At 32.3% G+C, this 20,537-nt stretch overlaps 5 protein-coding genes across 5 annotated transcripts; 1 reads left to right on the top strand and 4 right to left on the bottom strand.

Annotated features, from left to right (window-relative positions):
• Positions 1 to 313: 313 nt before the first annotated feature.
• On the bottom strand, positions 314 to 739 carry BO95DRAFT_441564 (uncharacterized protein). The gene has a single exon (XM_025586204.1). It carries the CDS (start codon positions 725 to 727, stop codon positions 524 to 526), a length of 204 nt encoding a protein of 67 aa, XP_025443647.1. The 5' UTR covers positions 728 to 739; the 3' UTR covers positions 314 to 523.
• Positions 605 to 1,975, bottom strand: BO95DRAFT_441563 (tyrosine tRNA ligase). The gene is made up of 4 exons (XM_025586203.1): positions 1,797 to 1,975; positions 1,240 to 1,736; positions 1,113 to 1,179; positions 605 to 1,049 (listed from the first exon to the last, which is right to left on the bottom strand). The coding sequence occupies exons 1-4, from the start codon at positions 1,912 to 1,914 to the stop codon at positions 736 to 738; spliced, it is 996 nt and encodes a 331-aa protein (XP_025443646.1). The 5' UTR covers positions 1,915 to 1,975; the 3' UTR covers positions 605 to 735.
• A 253-nt stretch (positions 1,976 to 2,228) lies between these two features.
• BO95DRAFT_410859 (cytochrome P450) lies at positions 2,229 to 4,576 on the bottom strand. Its single transcript, XM_025584196.1, has 4 exons — positions 4,067 to 4,576; positions 3,965 to 3,999; positions 3,177 to 3,905; positions 2,229 to 3,089 (listed from the first exon to the last, which is right to left on the bottom strand). Exons 1-4 carry the CDS (start codon positions 4,446 to 4,448, stop codon positions 2,514 to 2,516), a joined length of 1,722 nt encoding a protein of 573 aa, XP_025443645.1. The 5' UTR covers positions 4,449 to 4,576; the 3' UTR covers positions 2,229 to 2,513.
• Positions 4,577 to 4,823: 247 nt separating this feature from the next.
• BO95DRAFT_472598 (cytochrome P450) lies at positions 4,824 to 6,618 on the bottom strand (the record flags this gene model as incomplete). The annotated part of the gene is made up of 5 exons (XM_025589665.1): positions 4,824 to 5,492; positions 5,552 to 5,924; positions 5,970 to 6,274; positions 6,341 to 6,392; positions 6,504 to 6,618. The coding sequence occupies 5 exons, from the start codon at positions 6,616 to 6,618 to the stop codon at positions 4,883 to 4,885; spliced, it is 1,455 nt and encodes a 484-aa protein (XP_025443644.1). The 3' UTR covers positions 4,824 to 4,882.
• An 820-nt stretch (positions 6,619 to 7,438) lies between these two features.
• On the top strand, positions 7,439 to 8,669 carry BO95DRAFT_493806 (uncharacterized protein). Its single transcript, XM_025590772.1, has 5 exons — positions 7,439 to 7,519; positions 7,571 to 8,024; positions 8,111 to 8,197; positions 8,278 to 8,472; positions 8,541 to 8,669. The coding sequence occupies exons 2-4, from the start codon at positions 7,736 to 7,738 to the stop codon at positions 8,448 to 8,450; spliced, it is 549 nt and encodes a 182-aa protein (XP_025443643.1). The 5' UTR covers positions 7,439 to 7,519; positions 7,571 to 7,735; the 3' UTR covers positions 8,451 to 8,472; positions 8,541 to 8,669.
• Positions 8,670 to 20,537: the final 11,868 nt, after the last annotated feature.

Genomic DNA, 20,537 nt, shown 5'->3' with positions numbered 1-20,537 from the left:
TGAACATCACATTGCATGAGTACTGAGGACAACTGTGCATCCCTCCGGAATCGATAACTTGGGCATATGGCAAGCCCGCCGTGGGCGATCCGTCCGTATCCGTCCGTGGTCGGAATAAGCGTAGACTAAATCGAGTTAGAGCCTTTTCTGCCGTGCGACACCGGCTCCACTTTGACCACGCTATGCAGTTGGCACCACTCACTCTTGATAGGTTAAATTGCTGGACATTGCAAAGGCATGCTTAAGCCCGCGGCCATAGTTACACCTACTTACCTAGTACTTGAGTACTACATACACATACGTTGGTCCTGTCATTTGATGTGATGAAACTCAGACGCCAGTCCGCTGGCTCTATCTAAGGCTATCTTTGGCCACGCTCAACATCTTGTACCTCTCCCCGGAAAAAAGATATCAAAAACTTCCAGAGTCATTTGTCATGAAAAGTGGTCTATCGCTAAAAGTTCTAGATGAACTGTACGTGCTTTTTGTATATCGTACGCTAAAGCTTCCTGTTCGAAATCTCCTACTCCGTGGCCGGCTTCTCCGGCTCAGCGGCAGCACCGGGGTGGCGAGTGCCCTTGTTCTTGACCTTCTTCTGCTTCTTCTCGACGACAGGAGGCGGGTAGGCCTTGGCGGTGATCTCCTGCCACTCGGTGGAGGCTTGGTAGGCCGCCTGGATGGGGGCCATGAGGCTGATGAGACCGTCCGCGACGGCGGGCTTGAGCATCTGTGGCGTCAACTGCAGAGAGTTAGGGTTAGTAATGAAGGTGCAAACAGAAGGCTAAAAAGGGGCGATGTGAGCAAAGAAAAACATACACCATCGTTCTTGTAATCCTCCTCGAGCTGCTTGATGTCGGTGTAGATCAGGGGCTCCTGGTCCTTGCGCTCAACGCGGAACTCCTTCTTGCCCTTGAGATCGGCGGCGGGCAGGAGGACGTACTCCACGAGGGCGATGACACCGTTGCCTTCGACGACCTTGGGCGCGGATTCGGCCTTTTTGATCTTCTTGGTGATGCTGTCGGCCGAGTCGAGGAGATCGATCTTGCTGTCTGTTTAAGCGGCGTAGGTGTCAGTCTGGGGCTTCCGCGTGGTCGTGTGAGAATGCATATTACCTTCGATACTGGAACTCATCTTGGCACCCTTCAAACCGCTGATCATGGGGTTGATGAGATGTGCGCGCTAGGTAAAAGTGATTAGCCTTCTACCAATCCCGGGACAGACGATTGGGGGCGGACATACCTTGCGGTAACCAAGCTTGGGCAGCCACTCCACGGCAGCGGCAAAGAGTTTGCGCTGGTCCATGCCACCCAGCTGGCAGTCCACCTTCAGGTGCTCCTCATCCAGAACCTGGAGCACGGGGTAGAGCAGACCACTCAGGGGGGCATTGTCGGTCTGCTTGACGACCTCCGCACCGGCCTTCTTGGCATCCGACTCGGAGATCAAACTCGACAGGCGGTAGACATCCATGACATATTCGGGGGACTTCTGGTAGGAGCTGCCGAGCACGAACTCGAGCTTCTCGGTCGACACGCCGACGGACTCAAGGATGGCGGTGATAACCTTGCGGTAGTACTGGGCGCGGTTGTCCACCAGCTCCAGCGGCGCCTTCAGGTTGTCGAGGAAACCGTGGATGTCGGCGAGCAGGACGACGACGTCGCATTGAGCACGAAGCAATTGGGCGATCTTGAGGGCAGCGAGGAAGTAGCCGACGTGGGGCCTGCCAGTGGTGGCCGTTCCTGATTTCAGGAAATCATTAGTTGGTGCAGGTAATAAGCGCGGTGTTTAGACTGACTCACCCCAGTAGATGCGGGGATGGCGGCCCTCGGCCAGGATACCCTCGAGAATCTCGGGGTTCAGAACCTCAGCGAGGTTCTCGCGGATAAGATCATAACGTGCCTGAGCTGCGGAGTCCATCGTGACGAGCCAGAGCCGGAGCCGGGGAATGGGGATTTGTGAGAGGGGAAAGGCAAACGATGTGCAAGTGGGCTGATAAGATGGTGGGATGGTTTTCTTAAGGCGGGCGCAAACGGAACAATACATTTTCCGCCTGCAATTTGAGTCAAGGTGGCGCGGCAGATGCAAGCGGTCAACGTCGGCATATACTTCTTCCATGTTCCGGAAAGTTTCCGATTCCAAGTTCCGAGGTTCTTTCCGCAGTGATCGGCAACCTTCCGCTGACTAGTTACTATCGATTAGTTATTCATTCATCCATGGATATGTCGCTCTGTCGCTCTGTATTTACTGCTGTCCTATATCTGAACCAGAAAATTCCTTCCTGCTTCACAAACCAGCTGTCAACTGTCACAGAGTAATCTGTCACGTATCCCGACAGAAATACAATGATATCTACCATGCGACAGAGGTGCCATCTCCACATATGGCATGCTCATCAAAGCACCATTCAGGCAATATTGCGCAGGCAATGCTAAAAGCACTATACGTAGTCAAACACAATTCAGCAGCTGTCTCCCTTCACTTATTCTATACAAATACCACCTCATACTTGAACGTATTTACAACAAGCTCCCACTCACTTTTGACCCCACATACTCCCAAACAAACTTGACACTATCTGGATCCCGCATCTGAATCACCAGCAGCTGATGCGTATCCAACGTCTTGGCCACAAGCCGCTTCTGCGCCGCCGCAAAATCCTCTCCCTCTTGCAGCACGACCCGGAGCCGATGTTCGTGGAAGAGGGAAGCCAAGACCGCCACAGTCTCGACCTGCGCAAACTTCTGGCCCGCGCACACCTGCACGCCGGCGGACCAGGGGATGTAAGTTCCCGCCCGCGGCTCGATGATCTCCTCACGCGCGAGCTGCTCCGTTGCGTTGCGACAAAGGTAATCCGTGCTCCCCGCGCTACTATTTGTGTTCGAAGTCTGGATCCATCGTCGGGGATGCCAGGCTTGCGGCTCATCCGGCCAGTAGCGGGGGTGGGTTTGTACTGCGAGGAGACTAGGAAAGATGACGGCTCCATGAGGGAGCACGAGAGTGCAGTTACTCTCGGGGAGGTGCAGGGTGGTTTCGGCAGGGGCGACGCATTTGGGAAGGGCCTGAATGGCTGGGTATAGGCGGACGGTCTCAAGCTGTTACTCCGCAAAAAGAAAAAGAAATTTTTAATGTTTTAGTGAAAAAAAGTATCCGGCAACACAGGAGCATGACCGCGATCATACCAGCACAGCAAGGCAGCGCTTAAGCCTGGGATACGCCTCCTTGTAACTCGCATTCCCCTGATCGGTTTTGGGAATGACCGTCTGAACTTCCTCTGCGATCCACTCCTGGATGTCCGGATAGGCGGCCAGGAGAAACATCAGGTACGTCATTGTGTTGGCGGTGGTGTCGTGGCCAGCGAAGTTGATTACATAGATATTCCCAAGAACTTCGTGGATCGTGAGGGGCTTGCGGTTGTTGTGGCGGGTGACCTCGGACTCGCGGATCAGGGAGGACATAAGCGTTCCAGTGCCTGGCTGACCCTGCTCGATCAGCGATTTCTCTAGATTGACCATGGTAAGCATATGTTGCTTGAAGTCTTCAACGGCTTGTCCGACGCGTCTACACCAGCTAGGGAACACCGGAAGCCTCAGAACCCAGGGGGGAATAATCATGATTAAGAAGGTGTTCCTCATCACGAGATTGAGAGATTCGCTGTAGGAGCGGGATTCCAGGGTTTGTGCTTCCTGGGAGCTGTGGAAGGATTGCGGTCGCTTGAAGCCGGTCGCTGCAAGGACATTGAGCGCTAAGGTGCGGATGTCAGCTCCCAACCCGCCAGCGGGCGAGGATCCAGTTGACGCGAGCATCGCCTGGGCCTGTGTGATGGCCTCGTCCCAGACGAAACTATTCAAGCTCTCGTTGAACGGTGCGGCCACAATCTTGCGGTGGCGTTGCCAGTCGGCACCCAGAGTCTGCCAATGTATGGCGGTAAGCAGGAGGAATTTGTGAGGACTCGAGTGAAAAGACTGACAGTTGCCACGTTGGGGCCAAACACATCAAGCAGTTCTGGAAGTGTATGAGTGTATGTCAGAATCATGCCTTTGTACGGTACTAAAGGACGACTATGACGTACTATACAGCTCCACTGGCCGTATGAAGTCCACACGACGGGATATGATCTGAGTGATGGCCTCGGGATCGCAAACATAGACAAACACTTCGGATGGGGTTGCCAGTGCCCACGCATCACCCATGCGAAGATGAGACTGGGCTCGGTCAGCAAACTGCCAGCTACGCCGACCATAGTAGCTAACTCGGCCAAGTTGAAAGGGGAGACGATCCAGAATGAAGAAAATGACTGGTTCAAGAACGACCCAAAGCGGATTGACAGGACTGGCTGGTAGGACATGATAGGGAATTCCGAGCCTCCGGGCACGGCCGATATTTTGGACCAGACCACCAAGACTGTAGAGAGTCCAGGCCAACAGAAAAGTGGCACATAAAAGAAGTAACATTGTGGAATAAACCGACAGTGGAGGGAAGCGAAAAGATGCCAGCAGACAGGGCAAGCAGTCGCAGTTGTATGGAGTATTCAACGCGGGTATTGGCGTAAAAAGTCTAGGAGAAAGCCAGAAGTAAGGAGCAGCAAAGGAAGAGATGAGAAAAACATGAACAAAGAGGTGGGTGACAGTTGAAAAAAGACTTAGAATCAAACTAAGCGATCTAAGGCACGGGCTAATGTACTGTAACAGGGATCTTGATGGCGACTAACTTAATTTGCTAGCACTAGGAAAGGCGAAATACAGCCGGAAAGCGAATCGATTGAATCCCACAGGCCAGGCAGTCTCGCCCTAACTCGTGCACCCATGCCGACCGCGTACATTCTGCCCACCCCTTCCAAAATCTCATCTCCATACTTCCTTTCCGATTTGACACATGCCAATCTCCACTAGTGCTCCACGCCTTCAGGTCTCGTTAAATATACATACAAATCATCACCTGGTAATGGCCGTGAGATTCCGAATGTAAGCACACTCTCGTCCTTTTGGGGAAAGCTTTGGTCCGGCCACGCAAATTTTACCTCAAATTGGTTCAGTACCAGAGCCACAAAGGAGAAGATCTCCAGAGTTGCGAAATGTCTACCCGCGCAGTAGTATAATCCTCCACCATACGGGAAATAACCAGGGTCTTGCGTCAGCTCCGGTTGTTTGAGGAAGCGATCGGGATTGAAGGACAGCGAATCCTGTCCATACGTCTCGCAACTGTCGTGCAACTGACAAGAGGGAATTACTGCAAAGCTACCTTTTCGGAGCAGCCTTCCGCCTAGCTCTATATCTTGAGCCACCCGACGAAGCACCGTATCGCGCTTGGTTAGCCGGAGTACCTCGTGATAGACTGACGAGAGCCGGGGGCAATTGTGGCGTAGATAAGTCATGTCTAGCTGTTCCTCAGGGCCCACTGCCGGAGCTGTTTCCTTATGAATCAACTCCCGCAATATAGGATCGTGTACGATGTAGGCCAGGATCCAAAATGCTGCTTTATATGCATTGGCGTCCCCGCTGGAAAGAGCGTTGGGTTAATGCTACATTGGACGTTTCTTCGAGGGAGTTCTACCTACGCCCAATATATCATAACCATCATGGCCGCCTGGTCTTCTTCGTGGATCCCCAGCTCAGAATAGGTCTGGAGCAACGTTCGGATAAGGCATGCCTCACGGTTCCGTGTCTGAGGCGGTAACCGTAGATAGGTGGAGAGCGCCTTGGTGTATTGAGCCAGGATCTGACGCACTCGCGTGCTGTCAATGAACTTTGATTTATATATGAGCTGCCAGAACTCGTCGGTGAAGGCCCGCAATTCAACTGTCATCTCAGGATCGATAGCAAAGAGAGCAGGGTCAAACAGAACCATCTGTGTGGCATTGATCATGAAATCAGAGCACAGGTCGTAAAGAGAAATAGCCTCTGTCTCCTTGCCAGTCAGTGTGGGGTAGACTGCTTCCAAGTGGTTTCAGGGGGGCAACTCTTCGATTGCCCCACGATACCGGCTCAACAAGCTGTCGAAGGTCGGTCCAGGAAGGAGATGATGTTTAAAGAGATCTTCGGTCAAATGGATCAGACTCTTGCCTTTCGGGTTTGTGGGGCTGGGCTGGTTGCGCTGCCAGAGGGTATGAAGCCGCTCTGATCCACAACCGAAGCCGATCAACACCTGATTGAGAAAGCCATCCAGGCCCAGGGCACTTGCATTGGCGAAAAAAGGGCGGGTGTCGGCTGGCGATGTTGCCACATAGTACCGGTCGCCAGCGAGGGTCAGTGCAAAAGGCTCGCGTGACTGCAATTGTTGCCTAGGCGGTGAATTAGTTACCCGCGTTCTGGGAGCATCTAGTTATGGTCCTCAGATCGCCACATACACGGCTCTCTTCATCAGCAGATGAGAATCTTTGAAGAAGGCACCCGCATGCCCTATACATCTTTATCTCAGCACAAGGCAAGAGGACGGAGTCATGGGAGCATACCAAAGTCTGCAAGCTGTTAGTCCTGGTACCCTCCATTATACAGGGATTAAGCACTGACATGGGATCCAGTATGGAAGCTCAACTGGTTCATGAGGTCGAAGCAATGGCTGAATGGTAAATCGCCACAGTCTCCAGATCGTCCAGGTGGTTAGCATTGTTGTAGACAGGATCATAGATACTTGAATGATGCCTGGGCTGAAAGCCCAGATTGACTCGACCAAGTCAGCCACGAGGGTCATGAATTCTAGAAGCATCTTGGTCTTGATTATGTTCGTTGCCTTTGAATCTATTACTTTCCCTCTGAAACTTGATGGATATAATCTGAAAATACGCTGCGAGTCTTCTTATTTATGTACTGCGCTGAGAACCCCGGTACCTTGAGCACACGGATTATGATATTGAGCCGAATGACGAAAAGGCGCCCACCGTACATCAGCGCCCGATGTGACTGGCATCATAGAGGGACGAACATGAGAAAAGCCCACTCGAGTGAGGAGAAGCTAAAGCTTGTTCTCTGTGATGTCCTCATCAAAGCGAACTACGAAGCGTTGAGCGAGACGGCGTGATTTTCGACCATTGGGTCAGCCAAGGCTATATGCACAGCCCAAAACGAGTCTGCTGCATTCATAGTGCTCGAACCTGCAAGCGCGACGGGATAAAAACATGCTCCGTGTACTACCATGTAAGCCGAGGCGTCGAAGGGACGTAATCACAGTCACTTTGCTGGTATTCGTGCTTTGAGAAATGGCGATAAGCTGATGGTCGTGTATGATTCCTTGTTGAGACTGGACTTGAGGGCATAAATTGAAATCGAAGTCATCGCACCTTTGTCCCCAAACCTACCTGCTCTCCCTACGTGGCACTGATAGTAAGAAGCGGTCCCCCAATCTATTCCTGTCAGTCACTTGCGCTCAAAGCTTGCTTGACCGCTGATATTCTACAAAAGCTCTTATGACACTCACTTTTCAGTGTTAATCAGTCTCTTTGCCTGCCATGACGAGCTTTCAAAATGACACCAGTGCTAAAGTGTCGGGTCCTGCATTCATTGCATGTAACGAGCATGCGTCTATCTATGTGATTATCTTCACCGCTGGTCGCCGTCACTTACACTAAATTCGCGTGTAGGGTGTTGTTTGGGGAGCAACCGCAATCTCGTTCCTCTTCATCGCAACTCGCACCTTAGCGCGTATCGTGACGCTTTGACGCTTTTGGCTCGATGATGCCTTCATAATCAGTGCCTGGCTAATATTGTTGACCTAAGCGATTACCTGGGAAACACAGTTAGATTCGATGTATTACATCTTTGCGCTGGAGGACGGTATGGTCCAGCCAACTATGGAGGTGATGGCCCGGCTTTCGCGACTGGCTAGGGCCGAATGCGCTATCCTGATTCTCTTCTACACATGTCTCTGGTCCAACAAGGCCTCTTTTCTGATCTTCTTCCGTCGCATCGCCGGCACGGACCGCTCTTGGTCTATTTGGTTCTGGTGTGTAGTGGGCCTGGTAGCGGGAACTTACTTGGTGTGTCTGGGAGACATCCAGTACAACTGTCTCGTGAACAGCCAAGTACACATTCTAGGTAATCTTTAAGCTGAATGCGCATGTTCCCCTTCTTAGTGTGGTGATTTTAGTTTATGCTAATTTGCCCTTGTCTCTGCTTCACAGAACACTGTGCGCAAAAAGCAGCTGGGCAATTTGAGTTTCGAGCGCTGATCACCAATCTGGTGCTGGATGTGATAACAGATGTCTGCAGTAAGAAAATCCCCATAAAGCTTACAGTAAATTATATTAATCTCAGATTGGAGCTAATGAGTACTGTGCGTGAAAACTAGTCATCAGTTTACCGATTGCTCTATTATGGAACGTCCGAATCCCATTCCGTCACAAAATGATCCTTATAGCTATCCTCTCCGTAGCCGTGTTTATCTTCATTGTGGCCGTGGTTCGAGTGGCCGTCGTCGCCCGTCGAGACCAGAATCCGGATATATCTTGGCTTTGGATGTAGAGCTTTATTGAAGCCACGGTTGGTACGTTGCCTCTTTGTATATCCATCTATTCGACTACTAGCACCAAAACTCACAAACCTATCTTATAGCAAATATTGTCGCCTGTATGGCATCCTTCCGTCAGCTGTTCGTCAAATAAGATCACCAAGGTCGGGCCAACCTATATCTGACATATCTACAATTTGTGGAAGGATATACTCAAAGGGCTGAAGGCTGAAGCAATACAAATTTTATTAGTAGATTATATTGGTTGTTATAAAAAAAGAACTGGCTATTATTATATAATATTTTTACTTCCGGCTGTTATATAACCCGGCAATTTTAGGCTATTAATACTGATATATCTTCTTGAAAAACTTTATAATACTATTATTCTTTTCTAAAAAAATAATTTATAAAGTTTCTTAATATTAAAAACTTAATAAATATATAAAAAAAATCTTTGAATTACAGTTTATATAGCTAGCTAATATTTCTATAAACTGCTTCGGTTCTAATACTTTATATAAATATTTCTAGTATTTTTAGTTTCTTTATTAATATATTAAACTTAATATTTTCTATAAGCTTTATAAATAAGTTAGTAAAATTTTCTAAAAATTTAATATATTCTAGCTATATATTACTATATTAAATAGTTTTATAAATTTAATAAAATATAATATTAATATACTTAGTTTTCCGATAAAACTAATTATTTTAAATTAATATAATTATATTTTTATTATTGACGTAAATAGTTATTAGATATATATTTTAAAAACTAATATTTTAAGTATATAAATAATCTAGTAGATTTTTTTATCTATAGTATAAAAAACTATATATTCAGCTTTATATATTAATATAATTGTCACGGATAACTTTCGACACCCCAGCAGGCCGCCTACAAGTCTCTTACGTCTTTTCTACGTAACAGTCGTAACATTAATAACTCTAATCCTCTTTAGTATTTAACTCCCAGAACCTTGCTAGATCTTCGAATAGTAAGAATTAGTTTTGAAATTAATAGACTGCTATTATTCTATATCTAACTAATCTTTTTTCTTTACAATTCTAATTCTTTTTCTTTAGTTATCTATAGAATACAGTATATTATTATAATTCTTATATTCCGATAGCAGTTCCGAATCAGAAACTTCTTCTACCGCTAATAGTTTATTACCTTTACTATTAGATTCTTCGGTAGAAGATTTTACCGTAGTTAGAAATACTATTAGTCAGTTATAAGATTATTAGCGGTTAAAAAAACAAATTGCCGAACTATAATAGAAAATCTAATATAATAATATTAAATTAGCACCGACTCAGCAACAGAAAACTTTCTCTTTTTTAAATAAATCTAAAATAAATATTAAAATCAAAAATATTCTATAATTCGAACTTTTCTTTAATATTTAAAAACGCTAGAAATAGTTCTATAATTTAGATTATAATTTTTAGAAGATATTATCTAAGTTTTATAATAACTATTATAAGATTCTCGAGGCTATAAGCTATATAAGCACGACTTGTCGGCAGAGATAGTACTATTATTTTAAAAAATTACTACTAAAATAAAAAAAAAATATTAACTATTTATAATCTGTTTTTACTAAATAAATATTTTTTTTTATCCAAAATACTACTATTTTTAAGCCTAATATAATAAGCCAGCTAGAGCAAGCTCGACAGTAAAATAATTAAGATTCTTATAAATTTTATATCTATCTTAATACTTTAGAATAATATTTTTCTAGAGCTATTAAAAAGAAATATAACTATACTTTCTTTATAAAATTACTTTCTGATTTTAGTTACTATATTAAAGAATATATATACTAACTGTCTGAGGAACAAAACAAGATAATATCTTTTATTACTTATTATTAGAATCTATATATACAAAAATAAAAATATAAACAGGGATCTAACAGGTCTAATATATTATAAAAACAGTTATAATTCTATAAGAATACTTAATCTTTTAATTCTAAAACTAATTATTCTAATCTAATTAGAAAAGTTTTATAATACTTTTTATATAATAATGCTGAGTATCTCGCCAACTAATATTCTTAAAAAAAAAAGAGATCAGCTTAAATTTAAGAACTACAAGCTAGAAAAAGTAATATAGAAAAATAGAGTAGACTAAAACTAATTCTTCTGTTTCGGCCCTATATTATAAAATAGAAACAGCTGATAAGATATTAATATTAATATAAATATCTAATATTAAAAAAATCTATACAAATATTAATAGTTGTGCGGTATACAATTTAGTTAGTATTAGATTTATATAATAATACTTTTTTTTAAAATCCCGGAAATTTTTATTATAGTTTAAAACTATTAATTATACCTCTGTTATCAGCTATAAAGTATAAAATATTTTTTTAGATATTACTGATTTAAGAAAAGTATAACAGTATTTTATCAGACTATATATTACTATTATTTAAGATATTTTAATCTTACTTTTTATAACTATTCTGTTTAATTATAAAATTTATTTGTCTTTCTAAAACAAGCAATAATAATTTAAATTTAATTAAATCTAAAAATTAAGTTCTTAAAAATTTACTAAAACTTGCTGAAATTACGCCTGTATTTATATAATTATTAAAATCCTAGAGAAACTATAGCTTTCAGATAATAATAAAAAATTAAAATATTATTAAAATAATTCTATTCTGCTAGAACTAGTCAAATCTGCCGATGTCTTTTTTTTTAATTAATCTAAAATTCTTTTTAAATATTATAATAAGAATTATACTATCGATCTTCTCGAAGATGAATTATTCCTGTTTAGATCTATTTATTTTTTTTCGGAAAGAGAACTTTTAGTACTTAAAGATTATATTAACAAAAATACTGCTAATAAAAAAATATATTTATTTAAAAATCTTGCAGAAGCCCCTATTCTCTTTATATCTAAAAAAAATAAAAGTTTACAGCTATGCGTGGATTATTATAAACTTAATAAAGTTATAATAAAAAATTAATATTTACTATTTTTAATCTTTAAAATTCTTAACTGATTAGCTGGATATAAATATTTTAGTAAAATCGATATCTAAAATATCTATTATTATATTTATATTAAGAAAAAAGACAAATAGAAGACTGCGTTTTGTATATATTATAGTTATTTTAAATATATAGTAATACTATTTGGCTTAATTAATATATCTGCTTCTTTTTAAAATTATATATACTCCGTATTATATAATATTCTTGATGTTATTTATATTACATATCTAAATAATATTCTTATCTTTTTAATAATAAGATATAAATATATCAAATATATTAAGAAAGTGCTGATATAACTATAAAAAACTAATTTATATATTAAACTATCTAAATACTTCTTTCTTTAGTAATAAATTAAATTTCTTAGATATATTATTTTTTCTATAGATATTACAATAAATTCTAACTGAATTAAAACTATTATTTTATAGCTGTTACCTGCTATCTACTATAATATTTAGATCTTCTTAGAATTTTATAACTTTTACTACAGATTTATTTATAACTTTTCTTTATTAGTACTATCTTTGATAAATCTTTTAAAGAAAAGTTAAAATAGTAAGAAACCGGAAATATATTATTTAGCTCTAGACAAAAGACTAGTATTTTATCGATTTATTAATATATTCTAGACTATTCTTCTTCTTTATTTCTTTAATCTAATTTAATCTATTCGGATTAAAACCGACGCCTGTAATAAAGAAATAGTAGATATTTTAATCCAACCGGAACTAATAGAATAATACTATATAGTTGTTATTTGGTTAAGAAAATTCTCGGGTACAGAATTTAACTGGAATACTCTGGATTAAGAATTTTTTATTATTATCTACTTTTTTAAATATTAATATTAATATCTTAATAAAGCTTAGTATCTTATTAAAGTTCTATCTAACTATACAAATCTTAGATTATTTATAAATTAATCCCGGCTTAATAGATATTAAGTATATTAGTATATAATTTTAACTTCTTTTAATTTTATAATTAAATATTAATTAGATAAGAATAATTCTGCTGATATTCTATTTAAACTATTTAAGCCAGTAAAAAGCTTTTATAATAATAATATTATACAGGTATTTTATAACCGGTTAATATTTATTTCAGCAGTATTTAAGATCTCGGTAATAATTAAAATTAGAAAATTCTAGTTTAAATATAATAAAATATTTTTATAGAAGAAATCTAGACTTAGTATTTATATAGTATTAAGCAGGCCTATAGGTGCTGCCGGTATAAAATTAGCTGATTAAACTATAGTTTATATAATAAATTATAAATAATCTGCTAGTATTACAGCTACAAAAAATACAAGCAAAGCCGAAAAGATTTATAAATCTGTTTATAATAATAATCTAAGAAATTTAATTAAAACTCTTTAAAATCAAGATTCTGAATTCCAGAAAAAGAAAAATAAATTATTTAAATATTGGAGAATTACAACGAATAGATTATTATATTTTAAAAATAGACTTTATATATTAGAGGTAAAAGGCCTATATTAAAAGTTACTATAATAATACTATAATAATTTATTAGTAGGTTACTTTGAATAAAATAGAACTAAACAACTTTTCCACAGAAAATTCTATTGGATTGGTTTTTAAAATAATATAAAAGACTATATAGTAATATATTTTATCTGCTAATATTAAACCGCAGCTAGATATTAATTATATAGAGAATTCGAAAGTCTATTAATTCTATCGAGATTATAGACTAAAATTACTATAAATTTTATTATAGAACTATCCGAACTATACTACCAGAATTATTAGATAGATTTAATATTAGTAATTGTCGATTGTTTTATAAAAATAAACTATTTTATAGCAGTATTATATATAATTCGAGCAGAAGAACTAGCCGAACTATTTTATTAAAAAATTAAACTAAAATATAAAGTCTTTTATAATATAATTATAAACAGAAGCTCTGTATTTATAAATTAATTTTAATCTGATTTTTATTACTAAACTAAGATTAAGAAATAGTTATCGACCGCGTTTTACCCGCAAACTAACAGCTAAATAGAAAGAGCTAATTAAGTTCTCGAATATTACCTATACTGCTTTATAACCGAGTATTAAAACTACTAAGTAAATTTATTAAATAAGACAGAATTTATATATAATAATTATTCGAATATCTTTATAAAAATAATTTCTTTCAAAGTCCTAATAGGTTATTCTTCTGAGTTTAGATTCCGAATCGAGGACGATCTTATAAAAATAGGGGTGCCGTTAATATCAGAAAGACTAGAAAAGCTGAATGCTTTGCGAGAAAAACTAAAGAAAAACTGGCAGAAAGCAAGCAAAAACTAATCAACTTACTATAATAGCCGTCGCGGCACTCTATCTTTCGAACGAGATAACGAGACAGCAGTATTACACCGCCTATACACTGCTGAGGACAGCCGCATAGGAAGGGGAGCCTAATTATTACGGATAACTTTCGATATTCTAGCGGGCCGCCTACGAGTCCCTCACGTTTTTTTTATATAACGGTTGTGATATTAATGACTCTAACCCTCTTTAGTATTTAACTCTCAGAATCTTGCTAGACCTTCGGATAGTAAGGATTAGTCTTGAAATCAATAGACTGCTACTATTCTATACCTAACTGACCTTTTCCCTTTACAATAATAATCCAAATCTGTAGATATAATAACCAAAAAATTAAACTATTTATTTATATAAATATATATTTAGTAGCTAAATAGTATATATTAAAACAGCTGGTATAATTAATATTAATATAACTAATTATAATTTTAAGCTTATTAACTAGACTGCTTTTTTAATATATTATATATAAAATTTTATAATTTTTAGTCCGGCGTAAATAGCAGAATAGTAATAAAAAACTATTTATATATTATTTTATTAAGTTATTTATATAATAAAATAGTTTTTTAATTATAAATATAATATCGGGACAAGTCTGTATTATTAAATATATAATATTTTTAATACTAACTTAATAGTTTTTAATCTTTTTTTTAAATATTTATTTTTAATTTTTACTCGTCGGATCTACTATCTTAATAATATATTAAAAAAAGATTTTCTGCGTTAAATAAATAGTATTAATAAAATATTTAATTTTAATTTTAAAACATTAGAAAGTATTATTAAAATCTATAATAATAAAATACTTTAATAAATCTTAATATATAAAGTTAATAAGATTTTTAGTAGAAGTAGTAATTTAAATATTATTAATATATAAGATTATAATTTCTTTATATTTTTTTATAAATAAATACTTATTAATTTAAAATATTATTATTTAAATATTTATAGTAGCAGTAAGAAACTTATAATATTAATTCTTTACAGATTACTTTAAACTATATATAAATAAAAGCAGAAAACAGATTTTATTAATATTATTATTAAAACTAGTTAGTAAAGTTATATAAATCTTTTTATTATTATAAAATTTATTATATAAAAATATTTATTAAATATTATCTTACTTGCAGATATATTTGAATATTATTATAAAAATAAAAAATATTTTTATTATTACTGTTTTTACTATTAAAATATATATAAAATTATAATTAATATTATATTATTATAAAAAGCTACAGGCGATATAACAGATCTTATATTTATATATTTTATAATTAATATTAAATTTAATTTTAAATATTAAGTATTCTAATATTATTCTATATTTTATAAATAATTTAACAAGATATTATATACTATACTTAATAAATAGTTTTATTTTTATTTTTATAGCTTTCTATTATTTATTAGCTTGTAAAAATAATATAGCTTATTTAAATATTACTAGTTTAATAATTTTTTTATAGTTTTTAATCTGGAATATACCGGGAGTATATACTAATTATAATAAATATAAAATCTAAGATTTCTATTATTTTAAGAAATTTTTTATAAATAAATTAATAATATTTTTAAAACTATCTGTATATATTAACAGTATTAATATTAGTATTAAAATATTAGTAATTAATTATAGTATTACCGGCTGGTATATATACTACTTAATTAGTTCTTTTATATTAGATTTATTATTTATATTAACTTTATATAAATTATAAATTAGTAGAATAACTAGTACTAATATTTAAAAATAATTATAATTATTATTAGATAAACTATAGATCTTTAAATCTAAATTTTTATTAAATTTAATATTTCCAACAGTAATAATTTTATTTTTTTTAATATTTAAAATATAATATAGTTTGCCGAGACTGGTATACCCGAATAAATAAATTAAAATAATTATGGCAGTGTACGATAAACGTGGATATCTTGATATATAAGAAGTGGTTTTATCCCAAGATAAAGAGAAAAAAAGTCGGTAGCACCAAAGAATACCTGTAGGCAGTATATAAAGTAATAACTAGATATACAGTAAAACTTTAATAAGCACGAAAATACTACAAATCCTACTGTCTTAAAAATAATATCTATATTAAGAATTATATATATAATTTAAGTAGTGCTAGAGTACATAATATAGTAAATAAAAATAAAAAAAAAAAAAGTAGATAATAAAAAGACTGAAAGATAAAATACTAGATATAATATTAAATATAAATAATAAACAGTTCGATGTATTCGATATAATAAGATATATTAATATACTGTTTATAATTATAAATTAATTTCTCTACAGTAATATTATTTTTATATATTTATATATTAAATTATAAATTATATTCTTTTTAATATATAAAGTACTAAATAACCAGAGTACAATATTAACTACGTAAAATAATATATTTATTAAGAACAGCAGTAACTTTCTAACAGTCTAATTATTTAAAAAAGCAGTTGTTTATAATATTCGGAAAAAATATATTAAAATAACTAAATAGATTTTTATCGAAAGCCGCAGGCTTAAAATAAGTAATCAAAATAATAAAATATATATACTAGAAATTAAAAAGATTAAGTTTATATATATAATAACCGATAAAAATAATAATATAAAACAGACCGGTATACTACTGTAATAATTTAGATTTAATACTAATATTATAAATAGCGGAAATATTATATTTTTTATAAAGATATAGATATATATAGTTGTTAAACTTAAACTTAAAAAGCTTATAATAAAGGTTATAGATTTTTTTTATATAAACTACAGCGAACTTTAATACTTTATTTATATTAAAATAAAAAAAAAAGTTTTAAACAATTTAAATATTTTTAAAGATAATAATTTTTTTGGCTTTATATTTTTTGTTTTTATAAAAACAGCTAGAATATCTTTTAGTTTTAATAGAAACAGTTTTAAGTCTTTCGATATTAGTATTTTTAAATAAAAAATAAATAACTTAAACAAATAGATACTTTAAATATTTATAAATAGAAACAGCGGAAGTATCGGCAGGAATAATCTTATAAGAATATTTAATATAAATAAGTATAGATTTAATAAAATATTATAACTAATAAAGATTTATACTAAATATTAATTTATAGAATATTTTTTTATAAAAATATTTAGACTTAAATTAATATTTAAAATAATAAATAAAATAGCTGTAGACTACTATTATTACTGTATATAGATATAATATATTATTATTTTAATAGTTTAAATTATTTATTCTAACTAACTATTAGTTTAAAAATAAAATATAGTAAAATATAATTATATAGAACTAAGTATAGTAAAAAAACCTTTCTAAAAAAATAATATAAATTTAGTATTGTAATCTGAGATAAAAAATTTTAAAATATTTTAATTATAATTCTTTATATAATCGACAAAAGTAAAATTCTATTAGTTTATTTTCTATTTAGAATAATCTTTCAGAATACTAATATACTTAGTAAATTTATTAATTATAATTAGAGTGGATTAACCTGACCGTTATATCTTAATCTTAACCTGACCATAACCTGGCGGTTAGATTAAGATATAAAAAAATTTTAACTGTATGGTTATAGTTAGGTTAAGATATAATTATTATTTTAACTGTTTATACCTGCCGGTCAGAAAGATCAGATATAATAGATAGATTAATAACCGCAGATTAATTAGTAATATATATATTTTTTTTATATAAATAATATATAAAGTATAATATACTTTTAATTATAGTATAGTAATATTATTTAGATTTAGCTTATCTGCTCGATCTGTTTAATCTATTTAATCTGTTTAATCTGTTTAATCTATTTAATCTATTTAACCTATTTAATTTATTTAATCTATTTAATCTGTTTAATCTGTTTGATCTGCTCGACCTCTTTTCCTGTAGTTCCGAGAAATATACTATATTTTAAAAAAAATATTTATAAAATCTAATATAAGAAATATAAAATTTGATATTAGATAAACTAATAAGATTATACTATTTTTTATACTGTTTAAAATAATAATTATAATAGTAAAGAAATTAAAAAGGCCGGGTTTTTATTTTTATCTAAGTATATATAATATTTAAAGACTTAAATAAAGCTAGCTTTTCTATTTTTAATAATAATCTATTTTCTAGATTATTTTTAAGATTATCTATATTCTTATTTTTACTAATATAAAAAATAATAATTATTTTATTCTTTTCTTACTTTTTAGATATAAAGATAATCGAATCCGAATTAAGATTATTAAGAATATTCTAGTATTCTTTACTAATAATAAAATAATTAGTATATATCTAAAGTATTACTGTTTTAATTATATTAAAATAAAAACAGCTTTAATAATAATAGCAGATATTTTAAAAATTATTAAATAAATATTTAATATTAATACTATTAATAGCAACTAAAAGAAAATTTCTAGCTATTTAATAAAAAATAGAAAACTAATTACAGCAGGACTTCCAGTAAGTAAAAATATTAATATATTTTATAATATCTAAAATAATATTAGTTTAATTAAAAATATTTTAATAAGCTATATATTTTTAATATCTAAATATATTTTAAGTTTTTTAAATATTTCGGCTGCCGGTAAAAGTCTTTAATATTTAAAAATATTATAAAAGGCTTTATTTAGGCTTGACAGTAATCCGAAAATAGTTAATAATATATTAATAACCAGATTCTAACTATAATAGAAATAGAATATCTTCTTAAAAATAATTTAATATTTAAAATACTAGTTAGTATTATTATCCAGCTAGATATTCTTTTTAAATTTTTTAAGCTTTAATATTAGGTTTAGAATAATTATAATTATATAAATATAGTCTTCTATCTAGTAGATATAATAGTAGTATTTTTAAAGTTTTTAATATATATTCTGCAAGTTTTTAAGAATTTTTTTTTTTAAAATACCCGCTTTTTTACCAGTTGGTTGATTAAGTAATCCAGATAATTAAAAAAATTATTATAAATATTATAAATCTTATAAACAGTAGGCCTACTGTTTTTAGATAGATATAATATAAAAAAAAAAAAATATAAAAGCTTAAAAAAATATTCTATCTGTTTCTACTTAATTATAATAGAATAAAGATAATGAATATTATTATAATTATAGTACTAAATAAAATTATTAATTACTTAATAAAAATTAAGTACCCGGTAAATTATAAAATAAATTAAGTTTTAGTAAGTTTTATAGTTAAGAAAAAAATAGTAGACTAAGTCTGATTTGAATTATTAAATAAGCTAAAACTTTTTATAATATTAAAAACTTATATTTATAAATCATACAATCTTCTGAATCTATAATTAAGAATTAGTATTATTAGCTATTATTAAAAGAAAATTTTTAGAATCTGTCTGTAAAAAACTAATTTAGATAGTCTCTATTATAGTAGAAACTCTTTATATTAGTTTTTTATAAATAATTTTTAGAATATATTTTTTTAAAAGTTCTTAAAATATTAAAAAAGATTTTAAGACTTTTATTATAATTCTTTTATATATATTCGATAGTATTATTTAAAATCTTAATCTAAAGTTTCTATAGAAGAGTATTAACTATAAGCTGAATTATATAAATAAAACAGAATATATAATACTGGCTTTAAATAATTATTACAAAATTAGATTAAGTAAAATATTATAAAGCTGGATACTTTAACTAAACTAAGTTTAAAGTTTAAATAAAATTATATTAAATATTAAACTATTATTACTAGTATTATTAGTTATTATATCTAATAACCGATAAAACAGATTATATTTATATAAGACTAATAGAATAATTATAGCTAGATTTTTATTAATATAAAATCTAAATACCGGTTGGAAGTTTAGTAGAATTTTATAATAATCTATATCTTCTATTAAAAAATATCTAGTTAAAGTAAAAAATATTTTCTAATTAGAACTAGTCCAGTAGTCTACTATAACTGTTATTTTTTTAATATCTAAGAACTTTAATAACAGCTATATATATATATTTTTTAATAACTTTAAGAGATATTTTTTAATTTATACTTAATTAAAAAAACTTGATTTTTAATAAAAAAATAAAACTATAAGATTAATTATTTATTTAAATTAAATATATTTGATAGTTTGGAATAGTAGACGACAAGTAATTATAAAGTATAAAATTTAATTCTAAAAATTCTATTTATTATAGGCTATAAAGACCTAGAGAAAATAATAATTAAAAAAAACTTATATTAAAAAAATAAATAAATACCTATAATAGTCCTTTACTTAATATCTAACTAATTATTTATTTAAATATTATTAATAGTATTTTTTTTTTATAATTCTTGCGAAGATAGTAGCTTATAAAATTAATTTTTAAGTTTTTAATTTCCGGGTATTATAGAATATAAAAACAGATAATATAATAAATATAAAAGATTCTATTAGAAAATACTACATCTTTCTAAAAACTATTTTATATTATTAATATCTTTTTTTAACTGAAGTAAAATAGCAGTTTTCAAGCTTGTATACAGGCTTTAAAAAAGATTATTTTTTATTATTAATTCTGGAAAATAGAGTATTTTTTTTTATAAATTAGATATAAAATAATCTTTCGATTCTTTGCAACGCGCGTAATCTGAAGATTTAAAAAAAAAAAAAATCTAATTTAAAAAATTTATCTTAGTTTAAATATTATTATAGTTTGTAAATATCTAAAAAACA

The sequence above is a fragment of the Aspergillus brunneoviolaceus genome (genome assembly GCF_003184695.1).
Source record: "Aspergillus brunneoviolaceus CBS 621.78 unplaced genomic scaffold BO95scaffold_23, whole genome shotgun sequence".
In the NCBI taxonomy this organism is placed as follows: Eukaryota; Fungi; Ascomycota; class Eurotiomycetes; order Eurotiales; family Aspergillaceae; genus Aspergillus; species Aspergillus brunneoviolaceus.
Note: the sequence above shows the minus strand (reverse complement) of the source record. Positions and strands in the feature narration are given on the sequence as shown.

Bases quoted from the DNA above. Each gene is read 5' to 3' on its own strand.
- BO95DRAFT_493806 (XM_025590772.1), top strand. From the start codon at position 7,736: ATGTATTACATCTTTGCGCTGGAGGACGGTATGGTCCAGCCAACTATG. The intron at 8,025-8,110 runs GTAATCTTTAAG...TCTGCTTCACAG, and splicing joins CAGCCAAGTACACATTCTAG to AACACTGTGCGCAAAAAGCA. The intron at 8,198-8,277 runs GTAAGAAAATCC...CGTGAAAACTAG, and splicing joins TGTGATAACAGATGTCTGCA to TCATCAGTTTACCGATTGCT.
- BO95DRAFT_410859 (XM_025584196.1), bottom strand. From the start codon at position 4,448: ATGTTACTTCTTTTATGTGCCACTTTTCTGTTGGCCTGGACTCTCTAC. The intron at 3,906-3,964 runs GTCAGTCTTTTC...ATACATTGGCAG, and splicing joins TTGGCCCCAACGTGGCAACT to ACTCTGGGTGCCGACTGGCA. The intron at 3,090-3,176 runs GTATGATCGCGG...GCGGAGTAACAG, and splicing joins AGCGCTGCCTTGCTGTGCTG to CTTGAGACCGTCCGCCTATA.
- BO95DRAFT_441564 (XM_025586204.1), bottom strand. From the start codon at position 727: ATGCTCAAGCCCGCCGTCGCGGACGGTCTCATCAGCCTCATGGCCCCC.
- BO95DRAFT_441563 (XM_025586203.1), bottom strand. From the start codon at position 1,914: ATGGACTCCGCAGCTCAGGCACGTTATGATCTTATCCGCGAGAACCTC. The intron at 1,737-1,796 runs GTGAGTCAGTCT...TCCTGAAATCAG, and splicing joins CCATCCCCGCATCTACTGGG to GAACGGCCACCACTGGCAGG. The intron at 1,180-1,239 runs GTATGTCCGCCC...ACTTTTACCTAG, and splicing joins CCAAGCTTGGTTACCGCAAG to CGCGCACATCTCATCAACCC.